Raw genomic sequence first — 23,731 nt, forward strand, 5'->3', positions numbered from 1 at the left:
GGCAGTGGAGAGAGGAGTGGGGCTAGCAGCCACGAGGGAGATACTGAGCGTGAGGCTGTGGAGGCAGAGAGGGAGGAGCTGACCCAGAACAGGAAGAGAGGATCTAGCAGTGTGGAGATGCTGGTACCCAGGACGAGCGAACGCTGGGGACCCAAGAGCAGGGAGTGGCTGCAGCACCAGGCCCAGCTGAGAGCGGGGGCCAGGGGCCAGTGTCAGAAAATGGGGCCTGAGGAGGGACCTCCGTCACCAGGGGACACAGTCCTGTGTCCCATCCAGACCCAGGCAAGGCACCGGAGAGTGGGGCTCCTCCCTCCAGTCCCAGCAGGGTGAATCACGTGGTAGCTTAAATGCAAACGGACACGGGTTTGTGGTTCATTCTCTGAGCAGCTTGGACTGAATCCGTTCATAAAGCCCTGGAGGGCAGGGGACACGTGCCGGACGGCCCTGAGGTCTCCCAGAGCATGACATCATCTGCTCCTCAGCGTAGGCCTGCACTGCAGCTGGGAGGGCGCGCCCCAGCGCACGGAGACGGGCCACGCTAGCTCTGCTCCAGCTTGTGCGCTTAAAAAGAGGCGTGTAGCCGGGGGTAGCGCTGGCCATGCCTACGACTAGCTGCCTCAGTACAAACCCGCCCAGTGCATGAGCTCCAGCAGCCGGGGGTGCAGCCTGGGCTGGATGGAAGGAATTACAGGCAGAGATCAGCTACAGGTGGGCTGTTTGCAGTCAGTGGCTAACCCACATCCCCAAGCACTGTGTGTCTTCTCCCCAGCTCGGAGCATGGCCGGGAGAAAACAAGGATCTGGAGTGGGGGCGGGAGAAGTGAAAGGAGGGCAAACGGACGGAAGGACTCGCAGTCCGGGTCTGGGTGGGACAAGGTACCCACACAATGCAGGGCCACTGTGGCAGGCACTGACTGGCCCCCGTGCCTTCAATCTCAGCAAAGAGGCCAAAGTTTGGATGGGCCGTGGGGGTATAAACTTAAGGTGGTCCCTTCGGGGCAGGGTCCAAGGACACTGGTGGGGTAACAGGGGGAAGCCAGCCCTCTCGTTGCCCATGCTGGACCTGTCCAGTCTCCAGGGCTGTCTCTCTGGTGCCTGCCAGTACTAGACTTGATTTTTTCATCACCAACACCAGCTGCTGCTGTAAAGACTGTGTCCCACCCCGAAAGCACGGAGCAGGGGAAGGTATTGCTCAAACTATTTGTACGTTCCCTGGAAGGAGCTGGGTGACCATTAGAAAGATGCCGTTTGGCAGGATAAAGCATAACATTTTAACAGTGAGAGTAACTAACCCCTGGAACCATTTGCCAAGAGTCGTGGGGGGATTCTCCATCACTGGCCATTTTTAAATCACATCTGGGTGTTTTTTCTAAAAGCTCTGCTCTAGGAATTACGCTGGGGCAGTTCTCTGGCCTGTGTCAGACAGGAGGTTGGACTAGAGGGAAGATCACAACTGTCCCTTCTGCTTTGGAATCTGTGAATCTATGATAGGACAAGCGTCTGGTGCATCAGCGATGCTGGCGTGAGCGCAGTCCCTGGGAAGCAGTAGGAGCATGTTCACCCCAGTCTTCCCAGTGCACACTTTTCCTGACGGCACATCAATCCTTGCTGGTCCTCCTGTCCTCTCAAGAACATGCAGCTGGCAGAAGACACTCAAACATAAATTAGCACCGATGAACGCTGGCAAATTTTGGCTTGATCAGCAATTTTATCAGGCGACTCCTCCTGAAGTTTTGCAAATGTTTCCATCTCTCTGGTGTCATGGGCCATGCCATGGCCTTCCTGCCCTCTACTGTAGCTTCCCTTCATCTGCCCCACATGGGAGGACCAGCAGATCCATCTTCTCTTCCCTGCTGTGGGGACCAGCAGCAGTAGACCCCCATGGAAAGAAAGCTACAGAATTCATAACTACCTTTGCCCCAGGCCACATTCACTGTCCTGGTCAAATCTATCTGTGAGAGCCCCACATACCTGGACATACCTGCTGTGGCCCCATCCCCTTTGCTCTGTTCCCAGGACTCTGCATCTGCTAGGTTGCTGAAAGAATGTTGGGAACCATTAGGAAAGAGATCGATAATAGGACAGAAAATATCATAATGCTACTGTATAAACCCATGGAACATCCACACCTTAAATACTGCGTGCAGTTCTGGTCAACCCAATCTCAAAAGAGATATAGTAGAATTAGAAAAAGTACAGTGAAGGGAAACACAAATGATTAAGGGTATGGAACAGCTTCTGTATGAGGAGAGATTAAAGAGACTGGGACTGTTTAGCTAAGAAAAGAGACGACTAAGGGGATATGATAGAGGTCTATAAAAGCATGACTGGTGTGGAGAAATTGAATAAGGAAGTGTTACTTACCCCTTCACATAACTTAAGAACCAAGGGTCACCTAATGAAATTAACAAGCAGCAGGTTTAAAACAAGCATAAGGAAGTATCCTTCACACAATGTCCAGTCAGCCTGTGGAACTCATTGCCAGGGGATGTTGTGGCCAAAAGTATTAGTGGGTTCAAAAAAGAATTGATAAGCTCATGGAGGATAGGTCCATTAATGGCTATTAGTCAAGACAGTCAGGGATGGAACCTTATGCTCCGAGTGTCCCTAAAGCTCTGACTGCCAGAAGGTGGGATTGGACAGCCGGGGATGGCTCACTCAATAAATTGTTCTGTTCTGCTCATTTCCTCTGAAGCACCTGGCACTGGACACTGTCAGAAGACAGGATACTGGGCTAGATGGACCTTTGGTCTGACCAGCATGGTTGTTCTTAGGTTCCTGGGGGCTACACTGTGACATAAACCTCAGTAATATTTAAGGCCTGGAATCAGCATTACTGTGAAGCCTCAGAGAGCTCCCCAAAGGGGTAGTGCCAGGCGAGTAAAAAGGGGTCTTTGCATGACTGAGAATCAGGACCCTGGAGTTTAACTTCACTCCATATCGCCCCAACACCACCTCCCTGCAAAGACAGGCCTGAGGCAAACCCTCTCTGTACAAGTCACAAGGCGCGACATTTTCCATCCATAATCCAGTGCAAATTCTCTTCATAACACAGGCACCTTGGAAGGCCAGGAATCAGGTCAGGTCATCCTTATGAAGAGTAGAAACGGCCACTGGGTCACAGGTTGTACCGACGCTCTCAACCAGTGGCAGCAGGGGGTGGGAGCGGGCATTGTGAGGGGTGAGCAGAGGAGAAGTAGATCCTGCCTGTAGAGACTGCAGGTTTCAACGCCCTGAGAAGGCCACATCCTCAGCCCATTGCTGCCAGCACCACTACGCACCGCCCATCATTCACGAGGAAGGCCTGTGACCCGGCCCGTCTCTGGCAGCTTAAAGACCTTGCTAACTGGAGGCCTTTTCCCCACAGCGGGCAGCATGAGACTGAAAGGCGGAGGAAGATCATGATGATGGAGCAGAAGAAGCTGCCGCCACCTCTGGAAGACCATTGTCTCTCCATTCCTGACCCTCCCCTTTTGCTGTCCATCTCAAGAGACCACAGTCTCTCTCCAACTGCAAACCCACCCTCAACGATTCATAACCAAGTCTGCTTGGGTGCCACTCAACTCTTGTGCAGTGTTTTGAAGCAAAGGCTCAGAGATTGGTGCATCTGAGTGTGCACAGGCCTGGAAGTACCGGCAGTCGAAGGCAGAGGCCCTGGAAATGGCATGACAGCATTACCGTCATGCCCAGTGCTAATAACTTGTGGAGGGCATTGATTGATACACGCTGGTAACTCCATAATGTTGTGCATACAGACACCTGCATGGCCAGGGCTGTCTGGGTTAGGGCTTTAGGGCTTTCCAGTCACAAAGAGCATAATCTGTAGTCTCAGCCCAGATGGCTTTGACATCCAGCAGTGCCCCAAGCAAAGGCAGAGCGGAGGAAGAAGGCAGAGTGTGTGTCTGTCTGGAGAGGGATGTTCGGACAATACCATCCTACCCCTCTTTGTCTGGTAATTCTTTTCCAAGAGGCTCATTGCTCACCTGTAACTCAGAGCCTCTACCGAAAATCAATCGTGTGGAAGACTGAGCCAGTGCTCATTTCTGCCTGGGCCCTCAGCTCCCCCAGACAGGTACCCGAGGCTCACCAGATAAAAGAGCTCTGATCTTAGTGACCTCACCACGGTTCTCGTAGCCAGTTTGGCAGTAGCCTGTGAAAGTTCTGATCTGTGCAGCTTAGTAACTACAGGCTGTTCTCTGCGTGTACAGGGCCTAGTGCAATAAGAACATAAGAACGGCCAGACTGGGTCAGACCAAAAGGTCCACCCAGCCCAGTATCCTGTCTACCGACAGTGGCCAGTGCCAGGTGCCCCAGAGGGAGTGAACCTAACAGGTAATGATCAAGTGATCTCTCTCCTGCCATCCATCTCCACCCTCTGACAAACAGAGGCTAGGGACACCATTCCTTACTTATCCTGGCTAATAGCCATTAATGGACTTAACCTCCATGAATTTATCCAGTTCTCTTTTAAACCCTGTTATAGTCCTAGCCTTCACAACCTCCTCAGGCAAGGAGTTCCACAGGTTGACTGTGCGCTGAGTGAAAAAGAACTTCCTTTTATTTGTTTTAAACCTGCTGCCCATTAATTTCATTTGGTGGCCCCAAGTTCTTATGAGAACAAGTAAATAACTTTTCCTTATTCACTTTCTCCACAGCACTCATGATTTTATATACCTCTATCCTATCCCCCCTTAGGCTCCTCTTTTCCAAGCTGAAAAGTCCTAGCCTCTTTAATCTCTCCTCATATGGGACCCGTTCCAAACCCCTAATCATTTTAGTTGCCCTTTTCTGAACCTTTTCTAATGCCAGTATATCTTTTTTGAGATGATGCGGCCCTGGTTCGTTCCCAGGTGATACCGTAATACACATAATAATAATTAACAACAACAGCATACGTTTCCCATGGGCTTTCTTATAACACCCCGGAGTTACTGCTTCTGGTCAGCAGGTCACCACAGACGTTGATTAGCCCCAGAGTCATGACAGCAACCTCCATTTCCAATCCAAATGTGTTGCCACTTTAAAACATGACAAAGCCCCAGCCAGGAAGCTGCAAGAAAATAAAACGGCAGGGGAGGAAGTTTTGAAGTGATGCAGGGTTTGTCCAGTTTTACCATGAAGATCCATTTTTCCCCATGACGTCAGTTGCGTGACTCAGCACTCCCGACGTCAAAAATGTAGCCCGTCGGCTGATTATTATTTATACAGTGCCAACAATGCGCTATGCAGCTCAGAGACAAATATGATGTCCTTGTCCGGAAGAACAGGCAGTCTTCTCAATTTGTAGAAGAATTTGCAGGGCTTGTCTTAACCTGCGTGTTAGCTCAAGGTATAACTTGAGTGTTGCCGCTACCCTGACTCCATCCACACACACAAATCTCTAGCTTAAGTTAAGTGGGGCTTTAAACCAGAGCTAGCTGACACATTTCAGGGGTGGTGGGAGCTCAAATCTTACTGCTGCTCCATCTAATGATGCAGTAGGCATGGGACTACAGCCGGTGTTAACACAACTCCTCAGCGGCTGACCCAATAGCGCTGTGTCGCTCCAGTGTTCTTTTGCAGCGTGGCCGCTCTCACTCACCCTAAGCTAGCTCATAACTTCAGTGTGGTAACCGGCGCTAATGGTTGCAATGGAGACAAAACCTAAGTCTCTGATCCTTCAAACACTTCCTAGCTGGTGTGGTGCTTGCTAGGGGAGTAGCTCTGTTGGTTTCCGGTAGCGTTTGCAGGGCTGAGCTCTAGACAAAGTGAGGGATGGGGAACAACAAAAGCCCACGTTTAAGCAAAAGCATCAATCCAAGCAGCCATGTGAGTCAATGGACAGAGCACTGGGCTGGGATCCAGGACACGTGGGTTCTCTTCCTGTCTCTGACCCGACTTACTGAATGGCTTTGTACCAGGTGTTTCCTGCCTCTCTTCACCTCCCCCCGAGTCTGTCCGTCTTCTATTCAGATTGTAAGCTCATCGGGGCAGGCAGCGTCTCTCACCCTGTGCTTGTACAGTGCCAAGCACAATGCAGGCTAAGGTGGCAGTAGGTGCTGCTGAAATAATAAATAGCCCATTGAGAGGATCTGAATTCACAGCACACCCTGCTTACTGCACCAAGTTGCCAGAGAATCTTTAAAGATCAAGTGGCCTTTTTCACAGGCTGTCTGTCCTATGAAAAAGGCAGTTGTAGGGGTTAGTATGAGCAGGGCCTGCCCTTTGAATGCCTCACCCTTGTGTTTATATCATTAGTTTGCTCTTGTGCTGGCTGTTACGTTCCTGGGGCTGCATTGCGCCTTCTAGTGATTAATTTGCTGCCTGACAATTCTAGGTATTTGTCTATCAGCAACTGTGTAGCCGGATAAAGCTACGGACATGTTTATCATGGGATCCCCCCTTGTCTGGGCCCGGCTGGTCATGATTACACCAATGCCTGCCTTTCCCAGGCTCTGATGGGAATGAACACTCACCAGGAAGCAAGGCAAAGTGTAACAACTGAGTGTCTAAAAGCTGGTCAAATCTTTTGAGAACCCAACCCCAGCCCAGGTTCCAGGTTCCCCATACAGTACTCAGTCCAGCAATGGCATGAACCCTTCGCACTCCATTCCCAGAGTTCCCGTGAAGCCATCAGAACCACTTTGACATGCGTATCTGACAGGATAGCTCCTACTCACCTGTGCAGTATTCATTCCCTAATCAATAATATCGAGGGATTTTATGGTAACAAATCCATAGCTGCCTAGTGATTTTGGTTACAATGCACACCACAATGGCTCAGACTTTCACAGCAACAGCAGGGCTAGAACTCACATTCTCCTCAACCCAAAGGCCAGGCCCTACCACTGGAGCCAAAAGAGAATCTCCCTTAGCTATTAGCAGTATAATGCCTATGACACACAGCTGAGCAATCCTGGTTCCGTTCAGTGCAACACAAGGCTGAACATACACACTGGCTGGTTCATTGCATCAGTGACCTGGACTGGATTTGGTAAGACAGAGTCATCTCTGCTCACAGACTGACTGGAGTTAGGGTTTATCACAGGAAACCATTGTCCTGCATAGGGATGGAGTAGGCAGACTCACAAAGGGAAGGGTTGGTTTGGGGCATAGTGCAAGGCATTGCGTGGTGAGGCTAAAGCGTGAAATCACGGCCTGTTGAAATCAATGCCAAAACTCCCGTTGACTTCGACAGGGCCAGGACTTCAATGGGGAAGGAAGGAGCGAGTCCAATGGGAAAGGGCTGAGAGGGCCCGCTGGAAGGAAAGAGAAAGACGAGGAACTAAAGACAGATATACTTCTCCTCAGTGCCTGAAGGGTTAAAACCATCTCACGCGCTAGCTCTGGGGGAGCTGGCAGGCCAGCTGATATACAAACCCCTTTCAAACTCCCCCAGCCCTAGAGCCATACCCGACAGAGGCAGCGGACAGAGCCTGCTACGGCGGGAGATGTACATATGCTACTAAAAATCTCCTTTCCTCGTGGACTTCTAGTTGCGGACTGCAAAGTGCCGGTGGAGCTGGAACACGGGTCCGTCACCTTCGCCACAAGGAACAATCTCACCACGTACCGGTCAGGGGTCCGGTACTCCTGCCAGCGACCCTACTATCAGCTGGCCCCAAATATCACCGGTGAGGCCATCCGCCGCTGGGGAAGGGGCTGTGGCCACGCAAGTCGGGGTGGGGCTCTGAACAGGGAGAGCGTGCGGCATGCCCATTGCTGGGCTAGTCGATGTGCAGTAGGCTAGTGTTAATAATAAGCATATATCTGCAAAGATTGTGCAAATAATAATCTAAGTATCTATTACATATATTGGGCATAAGCTTTCGTGAGTAAAAAACCCCACTTCATCAGATGCATGGAGTGAAAATTACAGATACAGGCATAAATATACTGACACGTGGAGAAGGGAGTTACCTCACAAGTGGGGAACCAGTGCTGACAAGGCCAATTCAGTCAGGGTGGATGTGGTCCCCTCCCAATAATTGATGAGGCGGTGTCAAGACCAAGAGAGGGAAAATTGCAGGGAAAACCTCCCTGGACATTCAACAACAGATTTAAAAGTAGCCATCCTCAACAAAAAAAACCTTCCAAAACAGACTTCAAAGAGAAACTGCAGAGCTACAATTCATTTGCAAACTTGACACCATTAATCTGGGCTTGAATAGGGACTGGGAGAGGCTGGCTCACTACAGAAGCAATTTTCCCTCTTTTGGTCTTGACACCTCCTCATCAATTATTCAGAGGGGACCACATCCACCCGGACGGAATTGGCCTTGTCAGCACTGGTTCTCCACTTGTGAGGCGACTCCCCTCTCTTCATGTGCCAGTATGTAGTTATGCCTGTATCTGTAATGTTCATTCCATGCATCTGAAGAAGTGGATTTTTTTTACCCACAAAAGCTTATGCCCAAATAAATCTGTTAGTCTTTAAGGTGCCAACGGACTCCTCGTTGTTTTTGTGGATACAGACTAACACGGCTGCCCCTCTGATATATTACGCAGATTGACTCTCTGCCATGGCAGGGTCGAACTGACCATGGTGCGCTGCGGAATCAGGGGCAGAAAGAGCAATTGAGATTTGATCTTGTTGCTAAAGGCAGAACAGGCAGTTAAAGTGCAGTTGTTCTCTGCAAAGTGCCCCCTTGTTATTCGGCAGCCCTGTCCCCTGGGTGTGGCTCCGTCAGAAATACAGCTTTACGCCTGTTCGCTCGTTAGCCCTGCAGGACTAGTGCAGTTCCAGGAGCTGGATTTTACGCGACACAAGTGTTCACTAAATTGCGATTGCACAGCCCAGTGGTGCCCTCAGTGGAAAACGGAGTCACACATCTGTATCCCAGAGCGGAGCGAGAAGGCAGCAGGGCTGCCAGGGTGTAGCAGAGGGAACATGAGGCTTGTCTGTGTGCAAAAGTTGCCCCAATTTCACTAAACCGGTGCAGAACCCTGGTGTATTTCAAATGCAGAGAGACTCCTACTGATTTAATGTCCGTCCATTGAGGCCAATCAGTATAAAGCACTGTGCTGCCAAACCCAGAGTGTGCATGTGAGAGGATCGCACCGATTGAACTAAACGGATTTCCAAACTGACGCAGTTAAATCAGGGCTGAAGCAGTGTGTGAACCAGCCCTCACTGGTGACTCAGGCCAGGCTGACCCCAGCCTGGCGCACGCATCTGCGGGGATGCTTGCCGGGGTAGCAGTTTGAAGAACTATGCTTTTCCTCACAACAGTGGATTGAAATGCTTTAGCCTAACTAAAGTTAGTGGGCTCAGTGTCAGGAGATCTGGGGGAAACGTAACGGCCTGTGATATGCAGGAGGGCCAGACTAGCTGCTCTCCTGGTCCTATGGATTTGATACAGGGCCTGATCTACAGAAGATCTGAGGAGCCAGTGCTCCAGATGAAGTCAATGGGAGCTGGGGGAGCCTAGCACCCCTCCAGGTCAGGCCCCTGGAATCACCTAGAGACAATAAAATTGTCACAGGGTCGGCTGCTTCCTGAGCTCCCCCTCATGGCCAGAGGTGGACCTGCGGCGTTCTGCCTCGGTTTCCTTTCTTCAGGGCCCTTTAAGAACTCCGCACACAAACGCATCTCTAGCTCAGCCAAACCCTTCCTTGAGCCTGGATTTCTTACATTAACAAAATAATTCCCCAAACAGAGTTCTCAAATCCCTGTGAAGGCTGTGCTCCCAGTCATCCCAGTGGGAGCTCCCAGGCCTTCCCTGCCTGGAGTCTGCTCACTCCCAGCAGCCACTCCCTGCCCTGGCAGGCCCCGGTCTCCCTCCAGCTTCACTCTGGCACCTCTTCCTACACAGCCCTACTCCTCAGCAGCTTCCAGCTCAGTGGTTTGAGCATTGGCCTGCTAAACCCAGGGCTGTGAGTTCAATCCTTGAGGGGGCCATTTAGGGATCTGGGGCAAAAATTGGGGATTGGTCCTGCTTTGAGCAGGGGGTTGGACTAGATGATCTCCTGAGGTCCCTTCCAACCCTGATATTCTATGATTCTATGATCCCTGCTTACATGTGCCTCCTGGGCTCCGAGGCCCCACAAGGGAGGGACCCAGAGCCCAGACTCCAGCCGGAGCCTGAACCTCTACACTGCAATCTGATAGCCCCACCGCCCCAGCCGGAGTCAGCTGCCGCGGGCTGGCCGCAGCTTCAGCCTTGGGTCTTTGATTGCAGTTTAGAAATAGCCTTACTGTACAGCGGACAGAGCTCTGCTTCCATCGACAGCCAGGTATCATCTCAGCTACTCTCCCCTCTCACGGGGAGCGGTCTGCAGTGACAACAGGTTTGTAGCAGATCGAGCACCCCCCCCGCATGTCCCTCCCAGACCCCGGTGCCCCTTACCATGGGGTTCTGCCCGCAGCAGCTGGGTCTCCCTTTCCAAGGGAACCCCTTCCCCCTAGGCCCACCTTGCCTGAGTGGCTACTGCCAGTCATCATCTAGCCCCCTTTCTCTGGGACAGACTGCAGTCTGTACTGGCCACTCAGCATTGGTGAGGGGGTTGGACCAGCTGCCTCTGCCTCTCCCCAGGCTGCACCTCTGCAGCCCCAGTACCTCCTGAGGCCTTCAACAAGGCCTCAGCCTGGGGAGTTGCCAGGCTGGAGCTCCCCAGCTCCTCTTGCCTTTCCCTAGCTCTGCTCTGCTCCAGGTATCCTGCTCCAAGGCAGCCAAATTCCACCTTCAGGGCACCTCCGAAAGCCCAGCATAGACTATGGCCCCTAGAATATATTTGTGGCAACACCCCATAGGCTGTCTGTCAACATGCGTGGCTAACCCACAGCCAACGGTACACGCACCGGCTGCATGTGCAAACCCTGCATTCGGATAAGCAACAGGCGCGTCTATGCTCCCAGCTAACGTTGTGCTTTCTTCCAGGCACGTACGTCTGTGATGCTAAGGGGGTGTGGAAGAGCGAGGAGCTGGGGACCAAGCTGCCGTCTTGTCGACCAGGTACCTAGAGAGCTCTGGCATGGTGCACCACCAAACGAGCTGCCGTCTCGTAGCAGAGTTGCTTATGCCACGAGTCAGCCAATCCGGCATTCGCTCTCCAAGGGGTAACAGAGCATGATGCGATGGGTACACGTTGGGGAAGGTGGGGGTCTGTTCAGCACAGATCCGCTGACGTCACTCCATGGCTGGGGCAGCCCAATGCCTTCACTATGCAGTGGTGCCCCAGGCTGTGATCCACAGGTACGTCACCTTAGGAACACCTCAGCAGCGGGCAGGGACAGGGCGTATCCGCAGCGCTATACACAGGGGATGAGGGGTCTTGTGGCTATAAAGGGCAGAGCAATGAGCAACAGCCGTGTGTCACCGAGATGGGGCTGGATTCTGAACGCTCCAAAGTCCACAGGAGTTGAGCTCCAGCGGGCTGGTTCAGGGCCACCTCTAATGCCAGGTGGCCAAATCCTGCCCTGGAGGCCACTAGAGATGTCAGCGCAATTGCACTGGTGGAATTTGGCCCAGGATGTGCGGCACCTTAGAACCTGCCTCCAGCAGCCACCCAAGAGCCCAGCAAAAATCAGAAACCCAGCAGGGGCGGATCTTTAAATAACGGCCCAACAGCGTCCCCTCTGGGGGGTGCTATACTGTGCCCACTGAGATCTACTCCGACAGCACGCAGTGCTCCACAGACATTTACTGATTGGTCCCCACTAGGCCCCGGGTGAGAACTAGCCCCACTTTAGAGCTGGGGACACTGAGGCTGAGCGGGTAAGGGACCGGCCCCAGGGGGCAGGGAGAGGCATTGTCAGAGGAGGGAATTAGGCTCAGCGGCTCCTAGGTACCGTGCCTGTAGTCAGACCGCCTCAGACAGTGGCTTAGGTGGCTGATTGCCTCGTGCCAGTGGCTGTTAATGCAGGTTCTCTCTGTGTATGCGCATCCAGGCTGCAGTATTTTAGGAACAATTAGAGCCTAGAGTCTGAGCCAGAGAGAGAGGAAGCAAAACCTCCGCTGGCTCATGGGTGAGGAAAGGCCCGTATCTGTTCCTCTCCCACCTTCACTCTTTCTCCAGCTCACTGGCCGGCTTTGTCTTTGAAAAAGAGAGAACCCCGACTCCTGCCCTCCCTCTGATCTGCACACACTGCTCGCTCGTCTCTGGCAAGCATACCGCTTGCTGCAGTTACACTCCAGCCAAACGTGCCCTGCCTTACATGCCCCCACTATGGTGCATGCTGCTATCTCCTGGGACCCCACAGGCCAGCAATGATACCTCTCAGTGGACATGAAAAAGGGAAACGTTCCCCTCTGCTCACAGCAGATGCAGCACTGGGCAGAGCGGTCTGCCCTTTAGAAACACCCTCCCCGCCTTTCCCTCTCCTCACAATGCACCTAGATCTGACCTGGAGCTGGGCAAATCCCAGCACATGGTTTCTGGGAATATTTGCTGGGACTCGTTCAAGAATCCCACACACCTTCAGCAGTCTTATCCCAAGAGCCTTTGTGGGGTCGGGATGCGCTGGCAGGAGTGTTTGTGGACAGCGAATTTCAAGGCCAAGTTATTCACAGTTATTCACTGAAACTGACCATTGCAGCCACATACCCCTGTTCAAAGTGTTTGCAACCTCCCCTTGTCGGGGAGGGCTCGACATAATACCATGGGACTTTGCTGGCAAACCACACCTAACCAAGAGAGTCCAGGTGTAGTACGTTTCAACGACACACCATACCCGGTCAATCCAGAGAGAGCGCCCAAGCTGCAAAGCGAGGTTTGGCATCTGGATTTGGAACCCACCATTGCCTGGGATGTTTGGATCCCTCAGATCCTGGAACGCAGCCAGATGGTGGTGACTTCACTTTGCCCACTACCAGCTGAGCCAGGGTCCGACCTGTGACCTAGAGGTGAAAATGGAGCCTGGTGTCCTATTGCCATTCCTCTCCCTGAGCTATGCTCCACAGTCTCCTGGCGAAACAAACACAACCGTGTTAATTTCAGCCCCATTCATAAAACTTATTTTCTTTTTACATTGTTAAATGGAAAAGGATAAAATTAGCCAGAACGTGTGCACCCCCCTACCCCCCCGAATGTTCAAGGGTTTCAGGGCCAATGGAGAGTGAAGAGGATTGATTACTCTGTGTGTGTGTGTGTGTGTGTGTGTGTTTTAAGTACAATTATGGACCCCAATCCTGCACTTGGATCTGCATGAACAGATCTCTGGAGGGGTGCATGGATTTGATTGCAGGGTTGGGGCCAAGCCAGAGAATAAATGATATTGTGGCTCCATATTTATTCTCTCTTAACCACGCCCGAGGACACGGGAATTGCCAGCCCTGTGGCCCATCTAGTCCAGTAAACTGTTTCTACCAGTGGCCATACCAGATGCTCCAAAGGATGGTGTGAGAACCCCCTAAGCTGTGACTATGGCAACCTCCTCTTTTCTGGCTGCTCCTTGCCCCCCTCCATTGTGCTCCGGCTCCAGATAACACGACTGGGAGCCTATGGTAACAAACATTTGGACTGGAGTCCTTGGTGCTTCTGTTGGGCTAGGGAATCAATACAGGCAGCCTTTGTGCGCCGCTTCCAGTGTTCCAGCTTCTGATCCCCGAGGGCAGCCAGCAGCGCACAGAGACTCGGGGGTAATGAAGCATGACAGCGGGGAGAAAGCTGTCCAAATATCTGCGGCAGTTCAGCTGTGGTTAGATTCCTCTCCCCCTTTGGCTCAAGCCAGTTGCCCACCACAACTAAACCCCATTCTCAGCCCCTGCTCTGCACCCCCTAACTGCCGATAGCAAGAGCACGTCCAGGGCTTTCCGTGTCTCTTACGTATTTTTATTAGAATCAATATTTGGCTAGAAGAGCTTCCTCTAAACGCATCCCATCGCCTTAGGAGGAAAGGCAGCTTCCCGGCAGCCTGACAGCTGGGATACAGGAAACGTTTGGCTAGGTGCGTTTTATATTCCTGACAGTATTTGACGTGGCAGGGAACCTAAACACACACAAGTAAATGTACACACGCGTGCACATGCTCGTACCATGCATACACACACACGTGCGTATACACGTACCCACACAAACACATGCATGTACACTTACACACACACATACATGTACACGCGTGCATATACATGTACCCGCACAAACACATGCATGGACAGATGTAGCTGTAGATACATACCTACACGTACATATTTCCGGGAGGTTTCATCTTTTCAAGTCAAGCTTTCCCCAGTGCTAGATTTCAGACACAACCGTGTCACGCTGGTGTAACAAAATCGGCAGCACAGAGGAATGAAGCTGTTCCCGTCCCTGCTCCGTATTATGGGGCTCAGCGTTATTGTGCTTCCTTAATTGCTGGGGCCCTCTCCCAAAGAGGCAGAGCAGTCTACTGGATTGAGCATGTGGCTGTGAGCCGTGAATCAACCTAATCATCTACTTATGTGGCCCCCCTCACTGAAGTCTGTGAGTGTCTGAATCTGTCACTGGCTTGCTCTGTGACCCACTTTCCCAGGCACCAGACAGAACCGCAGCGATCTGTCCTGTTGCTTTCCTTTATCTTCTCCACTCAGCCCCACTCCACGCCAGCCTCCCTCGGAATGCCTGGCTAGAAATCGAATTGCCAACTGTCTTCCTCTAGCGGGCATCTTTCCTTCCCAAACTGCGTGAAATAAACAGTTAAGGAGATAATTCACAGGCCTGTGAGTAGCCTATTAGGGCTCTTGGCAGACTGATTTGGGGCCTATTGACTACAGTGGGCTATGGATCAAGCTCTTAAAGCCAAGACTGTGCCGCTTGGCAGCCAAACCGATTTGCTTGCATGAGCCTGGCAAAGGGGAAGGTTGTTTGGTAGCCAAAAAAGTGGTGGGGGCTGGAGAGGAATAACTGCCAGGGGAGTCATTAAGGGAAGACAGCTGTGCTAGATGCATCAGAACACTGTGTACCTTCCAGACACCGTGCTCTGGAGAGAGCCGACCTAGCAGCCGGGTTTTCTTAAAGGACCCTTGTATCGAACAGACCTCGGGACAAGGAGCTGAGCCAGCGGTGAGAACATTTCCACCCGAAGTGGGTGCACTAAGAGAGAGCTAGAGTTCAGCTACGCTCCTGCAAGTCTACGGCTCCACCGGCTTCCCGGAGAGCAGGAAGTGGCTGGATGGGGGTGGCACATGAGCGAGGATGGAGTCGAAATTGCACAAGAACGTCAGGCTTCCGCAGAATCAGACATGTGATGCTGGAAGGGACCTCGAGAGGTCGGCTAGTCCAGAGACAGGACCGTGTAAACCTTCACCAACCCCAGCAGGTGTTGGTCCCACCTGTTCTTAAAATCCTCCACTGACGGGGATTCCACAACCTCCCTTAGAAGCCTGTTCCAGAGCTTCACTGCCCTTAGAGTTAGAAAGCTTTTCCTAATATCTCACCTACATCTCCCTTGCTGCAGATTAAGCCCAGTACTTCTGGTCTTGCCTTCAGTGGCCAGGGAGAACCATTGATCCCGTCCTCTTCAGACCAGCCCTTCGCTTATTTGGAGACTGTGATCAGGTCCCGCCTCAGTCTTTTCTCAACACTAAACATGCCCCATTTTTTTAACCTTCCCTCACAGGTCAGGGTTTCTAAACCCTTTCTCATATTTGTTGCTCTCCTCTGGACTCTCTCCAATTTGTCCACATCTTTTCTAAAGGGTGGCGCCCAGAACTGGACGCAGTCCTGCAATGGAGGCCTCACCAGTGCCGCATAGAGCGGGACAAATTACACTCCTGTTAATACCCCCCAGAATGACCTTAGCCCTTTTCGCGATTGCATCCCATTGGAGACTCCGTCCGTGTGTGATCCACTATAGTACCCCATATCCTTTTCCATAGTGCTACCACCTAGCCAGTTATTCCCTGTTTTGTAGTTGCGCCTTTGAGTTTTCCTTTCTAAGTGTAGCACTCTGCTTTACTGGATTTCATTTGGCTGGTTTTGGACCAATTCTCCAATTTGTCACGGTCATTTTAAAGTCTGATCCTGGCCTCCAAAGTGCTTGCAACCCCTCCCAAGCTTGGTGTCATCTGCAGATTTTAAAGTCACACTCTCCATTCCACTATCCAAGTCACTAATGAAAATATTGACCAACGCCAATTGACCAGACCCAGGACTGACCCCTGCAGGACTCCACTAGGTATGTCCTCCCAGTCTGAGGGTGAACCATTGGGCATGGTCTTTCAGCCACTTGGACATCCATCTAGACCACATCGCCCTAGTTTGCCTATGAGAATGTCATCTGGGACTGTGTCAAAAGCCTTACTATAGTTTCACTTAAGTCAAGATATATCATATCTATTATTTCCCCCCATCCATCCACTAGATCAGCAAACCTTGGGCCTCTTGTTGTTAATATTTATTATTTCTCTCTTTTATTTTGCTGGATCAGGTCTTTATTTAGCATCAGTTTGCACCTGTCTTGTTAATAGCATTGATTAAAGCATTGGTTTTGAATGGCCATTTAAATTGCGACCCAGTTTGTCACTGAAACACAAGGGTCAGCCCTGCAGATCTAGAACACGTAAGACATGTAACCCGGGCCTGGTATTTTGGGGCCTTAGCGTAAGTGGGATGACACCCACCTACATGGACCACTGATAAAGACTTGAGGCCTGATGCTGTTCTCAGTGACACAGGAGCAAGGCCTGATTCAAGTCAACGGACTCCTTGCACACTTAAGGTTACACACAGGCTTAGCTGGATCAGAGCCTAACTTCTTCAAAATCAGCTGAGTTACATCAGTGCAGAACTGGTGCCAGAGAGATAGGGCTCAGCTCCCGGTTTCTGAGGTGCTTCCAGCATCAGCCCAGTAATATACAAAGTGCATTAGGAAACCTAATGCTTTTCTTTTGAGAGCTGCAAGAAAAGCAGTGATGTCTCTTGCGGGGAGAGAAGATGGCCACAAGTCTATGATGGGGGCAGAAGAAAGGATACTGGGTATAAGGGAGTCCATCCCATTAACTGAACCATGGGTCTTGGGATCAATTCAACTTCATCTACACAGGCATTGAATTCCAGCTCGACTTGCACAGCACGCTGATGGAAAAATCAGGGGTGGGGTCAAGTTCCATGGATCCCTCCATCCCAGCTCCTGGGTGGGGTGTGGATGGTGCAACTTGTTTTTGTTCTGTTTCGTTGCCAGCCTAGGCTAGAACTGAAGATCTTCCAATTCTGGGCGAGGTGCACTGGCAGTGGGACCCTTGCAGCCTTGTTTCAGTGTGTGTGTTGGGGGGGGGGGGGACGGAGAGAGTTCAAACTCTCCCCCCCCCCCTTCCCCTTCCCCATGAAGGTATTCTGGGCTTCAAAAGATGCAATGATGGATGGTGCTAGGCAGCATGCATCATTGCTGGTAGATTATGCCATGGGCCTATCTTTTCTGCCTAAGTAATGCTGATAATATGGCACATTGTAGGAAGGATGTGCTGTAGAAAGGCAATGTGTGATCAGAAATCCAAGAGGAAACACATGCATTGGTAATTCATTTAATTAAATACATCAATGACACAGGACCGAGGTCACCAAGGGAAAGCAGGATGACCTAGAGGAAGGACATAGGCAGAAGACCTGGTTCTAATTCTGGCTCTGCCACCAATTCACTGTCTAAATAGTGAAGACAGAAAAATAGGGGGAGGTGAAACTGAGGCACAAAGCGACTTGCCCAGGAGATCAATGGTAGAGGTAGGACTAGAACCCAGGTCTCCTGAGGCACATTCCAGTGCCCTGTCTACTGGACTGCTCAGACCTAGTGATGGAAGTAATCTGGCCCTAACTCCAAAGCCCATTGAAATCAATGGGCAGACCCAGCGTCTTCAGCAGACTCTGGGGCAGCCCATATAGGCCCTGACTGACATTAACAGGAGCATAATAAGGCTAAGCAATTATGGTTATCACCACCACCCCTGCCACAACACTAGAGTAATGGATCATGGTACTCCATTAGGGGGTCCCTCCCAGCCCAAGCAATTCCACCAAGCTATGGAGCGAGTGACTATCTTTAGGGACTCAAAGAAGGTAGAAAAATGTATGTACCCATTTTCCAGACATAACAGAGAAGGCCCATTCAGGACATGGAATTGGGGTGCCCACGTCATTTAAAGATCAGCCTGCTCCATGCCCTGGTGTATATATTGTAGGAACCAAACCTGCAGAGGCAGACGGGGTTGGGTCTTTTCCAGCACAGATGTCCACGAGAACAAGGATTGGCCCCTGGGGACAGAAATAAGAGTATTTGGTTCTTAAGAGACCAATCCAAACTGGCATAATCTACTGGAGAATCGCCTTTCTGCTGTTTCCTGTGGAAGTGCTTGCCCCGTTAGATTAACTGTCCTGTCCTTTCTCTCACCAGTGTGTGGCCAGCCAGTTCGCCCTCTCCCTGGGATAATCAAGCGCATCATTGGAGGGCGGAACGCAGAGCCCGGCTTCTTCCCTTGGCAGGCCCTGATCGTAGTGGAGGACACGTCCAGGGTCCCCAACGACAAGTGGTTTGGCAGCGGGGCCCTCCTCTCTGACTCCTGGGTGCTAACGGCGGCTCACGTCCTCCGCTCCCAGCGCCGGGACAACACCATCATCCCAGTGTCCAAGGAACACGTCACAGTCTACCTGGGCCTACATGACGTGAGGAACAAGAAGGATGCCATCAACCGGACGGTGGAGGAGATCATCCTGCACGGGGGATTTGACATCCAGAACTACAACCATGACATCGCCCTGGTCAAGCTGAAGGAGAAGGTGACCATGGATGCCTATGTAATGCCAGTCTGCCTGCCCCAGTTTGAGCACGAGCTGGAAGGGCCTCACCCCAACACCTTGGGCCTGGTGGCTGGCTGGGGCATCTCCAACCCCAACATCACCGTGGACGAGATCATCAGCTCGGGGATGAGGACGCTGTCCGACATCCTGCAGTACGTCAAGCTGCCGGTGGTACTGCATGCCGAGTGCAAGACCAGCTACGAGTCCCGCTCGGGCAACTACAGCGTGACCGAGAATATGTTCTGTGCTGGCTATTATGAAGGGGGGAAGGACACCTGCCTGGGAGACAGCGGAGGAGCCTTCGTCATTCAGGACCCCAGGACCCAGAGGTGGGTGGCCCAAGGCCTGGTCTCGTGGGGTGGGCCAGAAGAGTGCGGAAGCAAGCAAGTGTACGGGGTGTACACCAAAGTGTCTAACTACGTGGACTGGGTGGGGGAGAAGATGGGATCCTCACACAGGTGGACATTCCTGGATCCTGAGCTGAAGAGATGAGCTCGCCCCAGCCAGCAGGCACGACTCTGGTCTTCTGCAACACTCAGTCCCCTACAGCCTTATTTCACGAGGTTTGCTTGGCATCACGTTCCTTCATGTGCGGTCGTAGGAAACGTCCGCTCAGCGGCTCATGGGATGTGAGCTGGTGGACCTCAGCCAGGTTCCTTAGCAGGACAGGCATCCACGTCACCCAGAAGATACCTCCGCGGCTACCTGGCCCCTGTGCCGGCATCTGCGCAGAGGGGCCAAGGATTGGGTGGGGCTGTGGAGACTGACCTGCACCCTCACGCTTGCTGAGGGATGGTTCCTTCAGGTCAGGGTTGACGTACCCTCACGGGGGAAGCCGTGCCCTGCCGCTGCCTGACCCGCACCCCGCACTGTGCAGAGAGGCCATCAGCACCCAGGGCTGTCAAGCCAGCACATTCCACCAGCACTACACCCACTTCTGAAATTCCCCCGGGGCGGGGAGAGGCAGGAAAGCCCAGCTGAAGTGACACAGGGCCCACAAAGCCCCTCACCCTGACTCCAGACACAGAGCTCACCTCCTTGATAGCGATAACAGGGGAGGGGAGGGGGTTCTTGCTGATCTCTTTATCCTGCTTTATCTTCAAACCAAGCTCCCTTCAGCACCAGGCGGTCAGTGGTGTCCTAACATCAGTCCAGAATAAAGGCCATGGTTCCACCAGGGCTTCTGGCTAGGTCAAGGCACCAGAATCTGCCCTTAACTGACATGCATTTGGGGGCGGGGGTCACTGACCAGAATTCAGAGTGAAACAAGATATCCCAGCTCTGTCCTCTGAGGCCAGATCCTGATATCGTTTACACTAGTGTAGATCCAGAGTCACTCCACTGACTTCAGCAACCCCCTGGATTGATGTTCACCATCAGCTCCAAATCGAGCCCACCCGGTGCATGCTTTCCCTGCTGTTTCCGCCTCCATCTTCTCTGCGCTGAGATGCCACAGCTGCTAAACTCGGAGCTGGCTTTTCAGTGTGGACGCACAGGAGCAAAGGGCGTGAAATCCATCCTGCTCCCTTCCATTGGTGCTCTAGGCTGGGGTCTGGGTGGAGGTTTCCTTGCTCCCTTTCCTAGGATAGCATCAGTTCTTTAGCGATGATGAGGCTATGCCCACTACACCTGTGGCATGAGAAGCCTATAAGCACAGCACACAGGTTCAGTGATTGAAAGACTTCTGCACTGCACTACACCCAGGCTTTTCCGTCTTCCCCCTACAAAGCGCAGACTGCCAAGCAATGGCCTGAGCTTCATCCCAGATGGGGAGAGTCCGGGTGCATTTCATGGCACTTACTACGCATGACCCTTTCCCTGTTCTAGAGTCCAGTGGGCCCCACTGTCCGCGCTGAGCGTGTGATGCTGTGACTTGCAGCGTGTGCGTTGGAGCTTAACACTATCAATGCCTGGTGAGAGGACGAATCCCTCTTGCTAGCAAACCCAGCTTGTTCTGAGAGCGAGATGGGCAGAGTATAAAGCAGAATAAAGCCAGGCAAAGGAGTTTCCATGCTAGACGCACGCGCACTGCAATAGAGTCTTCCCTCTCTTCCAGGGCTGTGTGGCTTGGCAGGCATTTGCAATCCTTTCCTTGCACTTCATTTCCAGTGGGGTATGCCCCATGTGAGTTCTGCGTTGAGTTGGAGGGTTCCCAAAGCCAAATCTCCCATGTTTCCCTTGGTTGCACATTGAAGCCACATAAAACTCCTGAGTTTGGATACCTTCAGCATGACTCCAAAAACTGACTCAGATTTGGGCAGAAGTCAACCCCAGGTTCACTGGAGACTTGTTTCTGGGTGTGGTGCATGTCACAGCTACTGGGCAAATGGCACTGCTGACCCCTCCTGGTCTCTGAGTGCCTCCCCCATCCTGAGCCTCAAGCCTCGAGTCGTCAGCTGGCGTAGGGTGGAATCACGCGATTCTCCCTCTCTCAAACTGGGTCGGGACTACAGTCCCATTACGTTCAGCTCCTGCAATGGAGCGTGACGGTGGTACCCAGTGACCAGATGCCTCCTTAAAGCAAAGTGTTTATTTACAGCAAAAGCATTTCAGCGAAAGCGGCTCTTACAAACCAAAAAAACCACACTCTGTGCATGTCTAGCTCTCCAGGTGTTTAAACTCTCTCCTCTGTGTACTTGTGAGCCCCCATGTACACTCACATAGCGATGCCGGTTAGTAAAACACGGAAGGGTAGCTGCTCTCTGATGGATACCTGCATATAGCTTCTGTTGGGCCGAACCTTACTATTCTGGCTTGTTTTTACTCAGACCTGGGGAGTTTTACCTGGGTATGGGGTGAGCAAACACTGAACTAGACCCTCAGGCTTTGACCCACAATCATTTAAGCAATGCAGATAGCAGCAAGAGGAGCGAGATCCTCCGGAGACCAAAGGAACATGTCTGTGGTACACACATGCTACAGCCTGTAATCCCGACTACGCCACGTAGTTAGAAGATATTATATTTTTTGTACTCTATTCTGTCAGCTGTCGAACGCTGCGTATGGACTGTCTGTATCATTCTTACCAGGAAGGAAATAAAGCCCTGGTATGAACAAAGCACGTGTCCTGGCAATCCACTGTTCTAACCAGGAGACTGCCGCCTGAGTGAAGTTCATGGGCCTGCAACCTGCATTCACCCTGCAGTGTTGTGCTCCTCCCACTTCCACAACCTCAGGGCTTCTTCTTGATGTGCATCCCCTCCCAATGCACTTGAGCCACGAGCTTTCTCCTCTTCTTAATCCAATCACAAAAATAATGCGCCAAAGCACAGGGAATAATGGGAAGGGTGAGGCTTACCAACGTCCAACCCCTGGGGCCACGGGCAACTAGCCATATGTGGATACACCTATTTGATCCCAGCAGACAATCCCTGCTCCCAAAGAGAAGCGAAACATCACTCCTGGGTCCTGCCAGCGTGCCCCTGGGTGGGGAATTCCTTCCTGACCCATGATCAGTTTAGCCCTGTGTGCATCAGTGGGATTCAACCTACCAATGACCAAGTGTCCTCTCCTTGCTGAGGACTGCAAAACAGGGAACGCGCTCCTCTGCATCGAGACCATCTTTGAGGTGTCTTCGGGCAGAGAGGAAGGAGCAGAGGAATGCATATGAAACAAGCAAATACCTTCATGCAAACATCCTTCTAATAAAGGAGAGAGAGGGACTATAGAGTATCAAACCTGGGGCTAACTAAAAGGCTGCTTTCAAAGTTTCTAAGTGGTCTGACAGCTTTTCATGCCACACCGACCCATCCCCAGCTGCTGGCATGCACCGTGCCAATCCACCACCCCAGTCCTAGCTCTTGGAGTGCTGGTCCATCTTCCAGCATGGCTCATTCTTTGAGTGCAGTTCACCCCTCCTGCCCCCCCAGTGCCAGGCTGTAGCAGATCGAGCACTCACCGCTACGGCGCCTCCTGCTGGTCAGTCCAGGAATTAGCTCTTTCCAGTCTCGGAGCGCCTCCTGCTGGCCAGTGTCTTGCCTGCCACTGGCTCCCCGTATCCCTCCCAGACCCTGGTGCCCGTTCCTAGGAGTGCTGCCCCACAGCAGCACCCCCACACTCTGGGTCTCCCCTCCCAGGGGAACCCCCTCCCCTTAGGCCCACCTTACCTCAGTGGCTACTGCCAGTCATCATCTAGCCCCCTTTCCCTGGGGCAGACTGCAGTCTGTAATGGTCACTCATCATTGGCAAGGGGGTTGGACCAGCTGCCTCTGCTTTTCCCCAGGCTGTATCTCTGCAGCCCCAGTACCTCCTTAGGCCTTTAACAAGGCCTCAGCCTGGGGAGTTGCCAGGCTGGAGCTCCCCAGCTCCTCTTGCCCTTCCCTAGCACTGGTCTGCTTCAGGTACCCTGTGCTCCCAGGCAGCCAGCTTCTTCTCACTCCAAAGCTAGAGAGAGACTAAGTGCCTTCTGGCCCTGCAGCTCTTTTATAGGGCCCGGCCTGGCCCTGATTGGCCACCTCTCAGCCTTTCCTTTTTGGCTTTCAGTCCCAGCCCGCTCCAAGGGCTGGCTTTTAACCCTTTCAGGGGCGGAGCGGGGTGACTACCCCACTACACAGGCCTTTGAGTCCCATCCCATCATTGCCAGTGAACAACACCTTCCTTTAGAAAGACTAACTTACATGCTTCAGAGTCATACCATGGGAGACCATGGATCATGCACATACAGGATTTATGATCAGTGCGACGCTGCATGGGCTAGGCTATAAGAACATAAGAACGGCCACACTGGGTCAGACAAAAGTCCATCCAACCCAGTGTCCTGTCTTCCTACAGTGGCCAGGGCCAGGTGCCCCAGAGGGAATGAACAGAACAGGTAATAAGCAAGTGATCCATCCCCTGTCGCCCATTCCCAGCCTCTGGCAAACAGAGGCTAGGGACACCATCCCTACCCAGCCTGGCGAACAGCCATTGATGGACCTATCCTCCATAAATTTATCTAATTATTTTTTGAACCCTGTTATGGTCTTGGCCTTCACAACATCTTCTGGCAAAGAGTTCCACAGGTTGACTGGGCATTGTGTGAAGAAATACTTCCTTTTGCTTGTTTT

General features: G+C 52.1%; 1 protein-coding gene across 5 annotated transcripts in view; it reads left to right on the plus strand.

The window, feature by feature from the left end:
• Positions 1-23,731, plus strand: part of MASP1 (MBL associated serine protease 1) — a 70,526-nt gene that overhangs the window by 32,888 nt on the left and 13,907 nt on the right. Inside the window, exons 9-11 of one of the 5 annotated variants that reach the window (XM_084638134.1) lie at positions 7,475-7,612; positions 10,859-10,933; positions 18,283-18,810. In XM_084638134.1, coding sequence (XP_084494260.1) covers positions 7,475-7,612; positions 10,859-10,933; positions 18,283-18,810 — 741 coding nt within the window. Of the gene's footprint in view, positions 1-3,366; positions 4,583-7,474; positions 7,613-10,858; positions 10,934-18,282; positions 21,746-23,731 lie in introns of those variants that run through there. The other 4 variants (XM_084638130.1, XM_084638129.1, XM_084638131.1 and 1 more) reach the window with 4 other exon arrangements.

Source organism: Lepidochelys olivacea (assembly GCF_965140295.1).
Source record: "Lepidochelys olivacea isolate rLepOli2 genome assembly, chromosome: 9".
Classification (NCBI taxonomy): domain Eukaryota; kingdom Metazoa; phylum Chordata; order Testudines; family Cheloniidae; genus Lepidochelys; species Lepidochelys olivacea.